General features: G+C 43.2%; 1 protein-coding gene across 7 annotated transcripts in view; it reads left to right on the forward strand.

The window, feature by feature from the left end:
- cdk12 (cyclin dependent kinase 12) overlaps positions 1-9,456 on the forward strand; it is a 17,691-nt gene extending 8,235 nt beyond the window's left edge. The window contains exons 12-15 of one of the 7 annotated variants that reach the window (XR_013657805.1): positions 112-332; positions 985-1,410; positions 2,423-2,952; positions 8,781-9,456. Coding sequence is in view for 4 of the 7 variants with exons in the window: in XM_011477935.4 (XP_011476237.1) it covers positions 112-332; positions 985-1,410; positions 2,423-2,838 (1,063 nt within the window). In the remaining 3 variants the exon portion in view is untranslated. Of the gene's footprint in view, positions 1-111; positions 333-984; positions 1,411-2,038; positions 2,095-2,422; positions 3,894-8,780 lie in introns of those variants that run through there. The other 6 variants (XR_013657806.1, XR_002290663.3, XM_011477935.4 and 3 more) reach the window with 6 other exon arrangements.
- Positions 9,457-10,627: the final 1,171 nt, after the last annotated feature.

The raw sequence follows: 10,627 nt of genomic DNA on the forward strand, positions 1-10,627 counted from the left end.
TGTTCGGGCAAAAGATTTGCTCCGTCTTGCAGTTTCAGGGAAACGGTTGTTGCTTCTGTTCGAGGAGCTTCGCTCTTCAGAGTTGACCTCTGACCCTTCCTCTCTGTTCAGCCTCCCGCATCACCAGGACTGCCACGAGCTGTGGAGCAAGAAGAGGAGGCGTGCACGGCAGAGCGCGGTAACCGAGGATGTGCCTGTGCCCAAAGTGCCCCGTAAAGATGTGACTGGGACCTCGGGTGGGGAAAACAGTCGATCTCAAAGCAGCCCGGCTCCCCCACCCCCTCCCCCAGCAAAACCCCCCTCCACAGCCAACTTGGAAAATGAGCTGTCAGGTAACGGATGCAATTCAAGGGATTTCAATTTGCAGTTCAGTATTTTGCCTTTAAAGATCCTTTTTTGATCTGTTTTCAAAGCCTTGAATTATGAGTATGCGGTTTTAGCCTAAATCAAAATACCTGCAGAGCAGCAGTAGTTCATTAGAAATTCACCTCTGAGTTGTGGGCAGGACTGTTGATGTGGAATAACCCTTCCTTCCCCTCCCCATTGCTGAGAGCCCTCTGTTTACCCGCTAGCTTTAAGCATTAGCAGTGCAAAAAAAAAAGGTGAGCAATGTTGGAGCTTTGCAGCCCCACAGCTTTGAGCCAGATGCCAGCTCAGAACATGGATCTTGTCGTCTGCATCAGAATGGAGCAGAGCAGGGGGCTTGTTTTCCACGTCACAAATAAGCTCTTGTTAAAACATTTTTTGTCTGCTCCTGATTTACAACACTTTGAATAAAGAAATACTCAGAAATGCAATTTTGAGCTTAATTTTCGTTATATATGTTCTCCAAGAACGTGTCTAAACCAACATTTTATTGGAGTGAGTTTTTACAAGTTAGAACCTGAAGTCCCCTGGTGTCTAATTTCTGCATTTTCCTTTATTCCTTCTTGGAACAAACAAAACAATTTCTTGGTTATGTTTTGATTTCTCATATGTGTTCAGGTCTGGGAGCGGCTGCAGAGCAGTTGAATCAAACCGAGTTGGCCGTGCTGCTGAACCTCCTCCAGGGCCAAACGGATCTCAGCGTGAACCAGGTGGCCCAGCTCCTCAACCCCTCCAACCCAGAGAACCTCAGCCAGCTGTTGTCCACTCTTGGTGAGGCCTCCGACCAGCAGGGGGCCCCGGAGGAACAGGCCCAGCCTGCATCGGTGCCCCAGCCTCCTGAGCCACCCCCTGAGCCTCAGGAAGTCTCACCAACGCCTGGAGAACCCTCCTCCCTCAGCCAGGAGGAGCAGGCCAACCTGCTGGCTCTCATTTTGGGGCAAATCATAAAACCACAAAATGAGGAACAAGGAGATGAGAGCAATGGCGTTCGGGCAGAAGAAGCGCTGTCGCGCGGTTCGTCCACTTCTACTACTGATTGCAAGGGCAAGTCTGGGTTTAGTCTCTAAAAGCAACAAATATCCAGAAAAAATGAATTTTATTCATATGTTCTAGTAAGTTAATTAAAATAGACTTTCAGACGAAATACACAAATGAAGCTGCCAGCCCCGTCGTTCATCTGCCTGTCCTTTGTCCCTGACAAAAAAAAATTACCCAGCATTCCCCTTAAAGCAGCTCCTAAATAATTAACCAAAATAATAATAATCTGGCGTGTCGGGTGTCATGTGACCCTGGTGACAGGTAAAGGTTTGGTTCACATGCTTCACTGTAGATGTCAATAAACCAGAGAACATGTTCTTCATTTGTACAAAAGCAAAGATTTCTCTGTTTTTTCCCCACAATTCCCATCACCTTTTCACAGTCTGTTCCATTTCCTTATTTTGTTCCTTCTTCACTTTTATTTTGCATATAAAGCAGGTGTCAAAGAGTTCTTCAGAGAAAGAGATGTTGCTTTAAACAGTCTGTAATGTCAGTCTTTTTATGAAGAAAGTCAAATAAATTATCAAGTGAAAATAAATGTTTTTGAATCTTTAGATCTCACCTGCATGTGTTTCTTTTAAATTTTATTTTTTTTCTTCAACTCTTATTTTTCTTTTTTTCTTCTGTTCACTAGATTAGCTTTTAAAAACAAATGTGTGTGATGCTGCTGACACTGGATTGGTGACACTGGTGGGTAAATTCACCTTTAGCTGCTTTAGACTTGGACTTTGAAATATGAATGTCTCCTTAAACATTCCTGCATTTGTAACGCATACCTTTAGAAAAAAAGTTTTCTCTTTTTGTTGAAAAATCATTTGTTCACTGTAGTTTATCCAAACACAAACATGAAGTCTCAGTATTAGAAAGTGCTCTTAGTTGTGTTCTCCCCCTTGTGGTGAAAGTAGGAAGTTCAACTATGCTGCGTTAAGAAAAAAAAGCATGAATTTTCTAATCAAAATACTTCATCACAAGTTTTCCTTTTTGTCTAATTGTCTTTTTTGTTTGTGCTTTACTTCAGAAGACGGTGTGTCGTCAAAGCTGAAACAATTTTCCGTCAACCAGCTGCCTCCACCTGGTGAACAACGTCCACCGTCTCCACCCGGGCCGCCCCCGTCAGCTTCCATCTTCGGGAACTCGTCTGATGCCGAGGCGCAGCCCAGCCAGGACTTCAGCCCGGCCGTGGCAGCTGCCCTGCTTCAGCTCATTTCTCAGCAGGACTCAGAAGCTGGGACCCCCAAGCCAAAAGAAGACCCTTCCCCTGCTGGGGACGCTCTAGCCCGGAGGCAAGGCCCTCTTCTCTGGGCTGCGGACTCTCCGCCCAAACCCCCACCTGCAGCTGAGGCCCCAGCAGGACTGGTGACTGCTGCTCCCACCTCTGCAGCGCAGTTTCCCAAGGACCAGGACCTCCGCTTTTCTCATGGAGCTGCTCGCTGACCCACCATCCTGAGGACGAGGAACGCTTGATCATCCTGGGACATCCTGGTCTGAGGGGGAAAGGCAGCCGAAGAGCGCAGAGGAGCTGACAGTGATTCTCTGGACCAGGTGCAGGTAGAGAATCCAATGATTGAAAATGAATGTGTGCCTGAAAGAGGGTTTTTCCTGAAATCCCTCAGCAGTCGTGTGGTTCGTTTTTTTCAAGCCGTGAAAAAAAAAGGACAAACATCTGAAAGTCTTTGCGCGAATGAAATAAAGCTTTGGGATGCAGCCATCGCACCGTTCTGAAAGCAACCGTCATCCTCTTATCTCTGAAGTCAATGATTGTCGTGTGCGCTGCAGCGCTCCCATCTAACAGCGCTTTTCAGAAGAAACCTTTCAGCCAAAACCTCCGCGCTCGCTTCCGTTCGTTTCCCGCCTTGTGATCGTTGTGACCTCAGTGACCCCTGAATGATCTCAGCCTTGCAGGGAATTTTTTTGTTTGTTTGTTTGTTTTCAAGAGTAAAGGCTGTGAAATTCTCTCCTTCATCCAGTGGAAGTGCGACTCGGCCCACTTGAGGGATACCGTTGGCACATGCACCCAACTTTTGTGTTAACGCAAGCTTGTTAAATAGAAAAAAAAAGAATTGAACTACGTCTTGAAGATGAGCAGCACCCTAATGCACATGCTTTTCTGCCACATAACCTATAGTACAAAAACTGATTGTTCCAGATGGACCCTGAAAGCCTCGACTAATATATCTGCCCCTCATCTAATTTTTGCAAAAGTTTTCTTTTTTATTACATAAATAAAATTATAAATTGCTATAACAACTTATGCTAAATCATTCTGTTTCCTCCTATTTTTTGCTTTCGGAAAAAAAAAAAAAGAAGAAAAGAAATTGGAAGCCTAGAACCGTTTCTGTAAAAAGAGAATTTTGTAATGTGTTTTCTTGGTTCCGTTGATTAAAGGAAGTGATGCGACCGACCGACCGGCTGGTTTTTCCTGCTCTTTCTGGATGTTTTGGTGCGAAGCAGCCACTAGATGGTGGGCATTGCCTCCCGCTCAGCTAGAACAGGCAGTAAGTCAGTTCAGACTTTACTGTCCTTCAGCAGACTGTTTGAGAGGAAAAGGCCCCAAAAGCAGATGCAGAACATCTTAGATCATCAGAATTACAGTTTGTTCTGCTTTTATCCAGAGTTTTTTTAAGGAAATTGTTGTACATGATAAAAAATATGTAACGTTTTAAAACTTAATTTATAGATAAAAATTTTCTCTTTTAGGAGAACCGTGAAATCCAATTGAAGTGTGTGTTTGTGTGGTGGATTGGTTTCACCCAGACCAGCTCCTCACTTGGCAGCTGCACAGAGCCGCTTACCCCTCTGGCCCAACGAGCAGCTGAGCCCTCCGGGTACCATAGAGGAGGCGATGGGAGGCTCACCTGCCCTGCAGCACGGGCCCAGCTTGAACAAGATGAGCCGCGCGTGCGTTCTGTTTAATGCCTCTGCCCGCCGGGACGGGGAATGATGGCGAATGCGCCCGCAGGGACACTGAAGAAGTGGCGGGCAAACGGCGATGCCAAGTCACAGAGACTACACGCATAAATCAGGCTGAGGAGTGACGAGAGGGCGGCTGTGTCATCAGTCAGAAAAGCACCCTATGGGGGGGAATGCCTGTAAATGTGCCACGCTGCCAGTCGGTACGTGCCACAGCAGGGACAGGCGGCGGCTTCAAAACAAGCCTCCATTTTGGATCGAACGATGACTGACAGTCTGTTTCAGTCAGCTGATGCCAAATCCTATGAAAGAAATTACATTTTTGATTTGATTTCTTTTCTACTGTACTATTTTCTTTTTCTAAAAACAAAGCACAAATCTGCGTCTGATCCTGCAGACCAGCAGGAAGACAAAAGAGGGAATCTTTCAGCTGTCAGTCTGTCTTTTAGATCACAGATTCCCTAACGGGGTTGCCCTAAGGTGATCTGCGTACTTTGCAGTGGGTTCACATAATCGCATCCTTATTTGATAAATCGATAACCTCATTTGTTGCCTCAGAAACATGTGAGGACTTAGCATCGGTCAGCACGTACGGTAGCAGCCAAGAACCCCAAAATACAAGAGGAGGGACTCAAAGATTCCTTCATTCTGGACTCTTAGCCAAAAAACAAAAGGAAGCAAGTTTCTTGAATATCTTGCGTGTCAGCAGATCCCCTTTGATTCTTCACAGTTGAGAACAAAACAACAAACTGGAAGATTTTTAAGCAGAGAAAAACAAATTGTAACGTACAACAGGGGGGGGCACTTATATGATGAAAGCAATTGCTGGGATTCTGCAGTTCTAGTAAAAAATAATAATAAAAAAAAAAAGTTGAGACTGTGATTTTGTGTGATCCTGCGGTCCGATTCCCTCAGAGGGAAGAATGAACTGAGACTGATTGTTGCCAAGAAACGTAAAGCCGTTCCATTCAGCGTTCTGATTTTAAAAGCACAGGTGTCAATCAAAACCAAACTGTTTACAGTTCTCTGACACTCTGAAAGAGAACTTTTTAAAACATCCGTTTTCTTACAAATCTTCATTCCAGATGATGTGAGAATTGTCTAAAATTAATTTTAAAATAGATGTTAACTGCATTATTGCAACCTTAGTAAAAAAAAAAATATATATATATATATATAATAAATCATACTAATGGTGGATATAGATTTAAGGGGTATAACGATTAATCAACAGAATCGATGGATCAATTTATATTCATATTATCCAACCATATCAATCTGTCTGATCGAACTGATCTATAGCATTATAAAATCATAATGAATTAAATCGATTTTATTGATATTGAAAAATATCACGGTAGGTTTATTTTACTATTACGTGCATCATAGCAGACTACACACGCGTGACGGCGGCAAAAAACGATCAATCCATCATTCTAGTGAGTGGAAACTTTAGCAAAGACACAACACGATCCATGCAGTGTGCTATCATGTAACAATGATCTGCTTAATATTTTACTGTGGAAAAACAACAGTGGACTAAACTTTATAAACTTAAATATAAATTCTTGTTTACTTGTTTTTTTGTACACATGTTTAATTTGCACTTGATTATCTTTCAAGGAATCCAAGGAATCTGGAAAAGCTCACCTGTTGTTCAGTATCCAGGTATTTCTGTCTGAGTCACACTGGTTGAGGTTTTGGCTAAAGATGTCCTGGATCGATTTTAGGTCAGTGAATCAAACGAACAAATACCGGCTATGACACCCCTAATAAATCTACTTCTTTCCTCCATTTCTAGCAATGAATCAAACTCTTTTCTTTATCATATTCATGTATTTATAAGTCTTTCTATTTATGATTAATTATAGCATTCATTTATTAGCTCTAAAATAGATTTGATATATCTATGATTTGTAATTTTTGTCTTTTCTTACTTCGAAATTACTTGAAACAATAAATCAAATACATATTGCAAGAGGATCAGGAAAGCTTTCTTAATTAATTTCTGTGTTTAGCAGCTGAAGTTGTTTGATCACTAAGTGAAATGTCAGGGGAGGCTAGCCCCCCCCCCCCTCCCCCCGTCACCCACTCCCCCAGCCTTCCATTAATACAAGAGAAATGCTGAAACTTTAAATTATGTTTTTTCATCTTTATTGGATTGTCATTCTCTTAAAGTTTAGTGTCTGGTCGGTAAAAAATCCCACGCTCTTGAATGCGACTCGGTGAGCAAATCCTGCTGCCTTCATCAGATCTATCAAAGTAAATTTCATGTCAGCTGTTTGGTTTATGACCCCGCCTTCATTTATGGGATATTTTGAAAATTGATAGACTCTTTTTCTTTTTCTTTTTTTTTCCTGCAGTGATATGTGGTTTACTGCAGCAGCAGCATGCTTTATAGATGCAATAACATCTCAGTTTATAGTTTTCTCAGAAACTGCAGTCACGTGCGCGCTTGTTTGCTCTGTTTCCTTCAAACATCTGTACATTAAAGTGTCCTCATCTGATGGTGATGCTGCTGACTTTTTCAAAAATGTTCTTCTGACCTTTATGCAGTCACCTCAGGCTTGGTGGCATCATCTTCTCTGATGCTGCAAGAAAACTGTCTTTTTTTTTGTCTCAAGGTCTAATTACTGATTGCAGTCAAAGGGCCGCAGCTTCCCTGTCTGCGTCCTGATGCTGCCGCTTTAAGGGCACATGGGCTGCTGGGAAAGCAGTCGGGGTGGGGGGGGAGGGGGGCATGAAGCAGGGGGGACGGGCCCTGCAGGACCATTTGTGCTGAAGCTCATTTGCGCAGCGACACTTAATTGGCTACAACAATTAATTAATGTGTTGGAAAGTTGGCACAAAAAGTTCATTTAAGAGGGTTTTAATAAGCAATTAGAGGAAAAGCAGCGAAGAGGGGGGAATTAGGGGAGAGGAAAGAGAGGATCGGGGATGGAGGGAGCTTCGTGGCCACTGCAGGAGTCAACGCCCCGCACTGAAGCGGGGTGCGGCGCGCGGCCTTTCACCCTGACCGCAGGAGTCGCGCCTGCTTCACATCTCTGCGAAACTCTCTTTTTGTGCGGGCCCAGAACGTGTGACGCCCCCGGATTGTACACAGCATCCGTGGCCCATGCGGGCCCCTCCCTGCTCTGCCTCCTCTTGTCCTGGCGCCCAATGTAAAATATCGCATGACTAATGAGAAGAGCAGGTTGGAATCCTGGGGAAGATGTCCTTGGAAGACGAATGCATTTTCAGCAGAATAATTAACTTAATTAACAAATTCACATGCATATTCATCAGCCTATTAATGTCTGCTCCGTGCTGCTTGATGAGCAATGTAATAATAACCGTTTCATTTGCATATTTGCGTTCACAGTCACACCCTTCTCCAAATAATTAAGAAAAGGCGCAGAGTAGGGAACTCGGAAAAGGACCGAGCCCTCTGTTTCATGCTGGTCCTTTTTGCGCAAACTCAACGCGCACCCATCTGTCCGTTAAGTGCGCTTCCCCCTCTTTTTTTAAATCTATTTATTTTGTTCCTTGCTGCAACTAAAAACCGAGTGTGACGCGCTCCCTTTGCGCCGCTGCCTTCACCTCCAGCCTTCTCCCTGCTTCCTCCTGCGCGCTCCTTCTCTCCTTCCTGTTTTTGCGCGACTCTTATTAATTAATCTCCATCAAACTGGTCCGTAATTAATTTATTTTTCTCTCTCTCTGCGTTTGAAGTTGTCTGCCTATCAGTTTCTAGAGTGGGTTTGTTTTTTGTTTTCTGCTGGAGAACGCGAATAATCTGCGAGTCATTTCCTGGTTGGGAGCTGAGAAAGCAGCCAGAAGGAGACTGAAAAAAAAAAAGAATAAAACAAATAAATCATGAATGTTTGTGTCTTTTTGCTTCCTTGATTTCTGTTTGTGTGTTTAATTTCAGCTGAGATTTGTTTTGTACCTCTCAGCTGCTGTCAGGTTTGAAATTGATTTGGAAGTGTGTGTTTTTATTTTTTGTTGCGCTATACATTTGACCAAACAAATGGAGAAATTGCATGATGGGTTGCTGCTCTGTTGGATTTGTGACCCCCCCTTACAAGTGTGTGTGTTGTGCTCAGACAGCAGCAGTTTGGAGTCAGGATAAAAAGTAGGGAAAGATGCCAAATGAGTCCCCAGAGGAGGATAGGGGAGACAGAGAGAAAAGGGTTTTAAAGGATGCAGCCACACAAAGAGAACTAGTCTTTTACAAATAATAGGCACATATTATATAGCGAGGGTTCACTTAAAGTCCCTGTTTTTCTTTAAAAACTTTTTGTCTCCAAGCTCAAATGAATCCACCTTTGGGTTTGACCAGAAACAATAAGGAATCAGAATGTCCTCTCCATCCCTGACAGAGAGAGATGCAGAAAAACACGAACAGCTTGAGACAGATCTCTCACCTTTTTGTCTCTCTGTCCACTCTCCTCCTCTCTGTCTCTCCCTTTTTTTTTGTTCTCTCCCAGCCTGCTGAGGTGACACCCTGTGTGCAGTGTGACACTGAGCTGTCACCTCCCACTCCCTGCATCGCACCTCTGCCCCCTGCTGGCCTGACGCCGACACGGCACCCAGCCGGGCCTCTTTGGTCCTCCTTTGGCAGCTCAGAGCATCCCTTCATTCCCCTCGCTCATCAATCCTGTCTGTGTGTTCAGAGGTTATGCTCACTTTCTCACCTTTTGTCTCACTTTCTTCTAGTCTGGATTTTCTCAATTCTTCCCACAGATGGATCATTAGTTCCTAATAGCTTTGACTTCTGACCCGAACTAACTAGCTGGATCAGTTTAACCTCCTCCTCCTCTTCACTGAAATAAAAGCCAACAGGCGGAAAAAAGTAATATTCTGAATAACGATATCTTTTTTAAAGATCAATGTGACTTTAACTGCTAAATGAAACCAATTAAGGTAATTGAAAGCGGTATAATTTTTTTATTAACCCTTTTCCACTCATTAACGCATTCCTTAAGCTTATTAATCTGCAGGTGGGGTGTCTGAATGTCAGCCAAAGTGAAAACGAAATGTTAAGCTTTCATATTTCCTGGAAAACATGTTTTATTTATACCTCTAATTTAATAATTTCAAGAAGTTGCACACATTTTTAGTCTCAGAAAATCTAAAAATCTTTAATAAACACCTTTCTTTGGCTTCAGTTGCATGGGTTTAATGAATATCTTAGAGTTTGGTGTTATTAAAAAGTTAAAATCCCATCAGTTGTTGCAAATCTGACACCTCCCCAGGGGAATCGGTGAGCTGCACGTTGTGGTTCACATCCCCCAATCCTACCATTAGGTTATAAGCAGGGAGAAACTCGGTCCCTTGTTAGTCTTCAGTAAGACCACATTGTGAACTAGAACCCATGTCCTCCCCGTCTTTAATTTTTGATGTTTTCAACATGTTCTCAGTACTGGGAGTCTATAGACAATGTATGTGCAGTGTAGGAGGTGTCCTAACTGAATACTTTTTAAGTTTATTATATATAGATGGTATGTAATAGGTAAACTTCAAGTATACAACCTAGACTATACTTTTATTTTAGTTGCCTGGCCATGAAGCAGAGGTAGAGACGTTGACCTCTGATCAGAAGATCGCAGGTTTGATTGCCGCCCTGCCGATCCATGTGTCAAAGTGTCCTTGGGCAAGACATTGAACCCTACATTCCTCCTGGTGGTTATAGGTTGGTACCAGTGTAAGGCAGCAGAGCTATCATCAGAGTGTGTTTGTGTGTGTGAATGGGACTGTGACTGTAAAGCGCTTTGGGGCCCTCTAAGCCTATATGTTCACACAGTGCATGTGATGTGCGTTCAAGCAGGTGCATTTTGCCTATTTTATTCACATTGTACTGTCGCTACCCGATACTAGTGCATGTCTGCCGCCTACAGTTGGAAGAGGCTTAAAGCGGTAGAATTTTTGTGAATCTTGCTCCAGGTTTTTTCTTTCACAGCTCCATTCAGATATAAAATTCCATCATAAAATCAGGCACAAACCGCAATCATTCCTTTCTCCTTCATGATGATTTTTCAAACTGTTGGCACTTCAGAGAGTTAAAAGGGGCGCCATCCACATATTGGTCAACGTTCGACCTGGTTTAACTTTCAACGCTCGTGCAGTGGCTGCACGTTTCATATGTAGAGCCAAAAAACATTCCTAAAAATGGAAGCCTGAAACATACATTTATGCATGTTAACCTGGACTTTTCATTGTACGTTGTTGCTTGAACGCTCATTGCAGAGGCCGGTGTGAACTTGGCTTGAGAAGGTAGTAAACTGCCATTCAAGTCTGCACCATTTAATAAATTATATACTACTTAGGGTATTTT

This window comes from Oryzias latipes, chromosome 8 (assembly GCF_053564925.1).
Source record: "Oryzias latipes strain Hd-rR chromosome 8, Olatipes_Hd-rR_3.1".
Classification (NCBI taxonomy): domain Eukaryota; kingdom Metazoa; phylum Chordata; class Actinopteri; order Beloniformes; family Adrianichthyidae; genus Oryzias; species Oryzias latipes.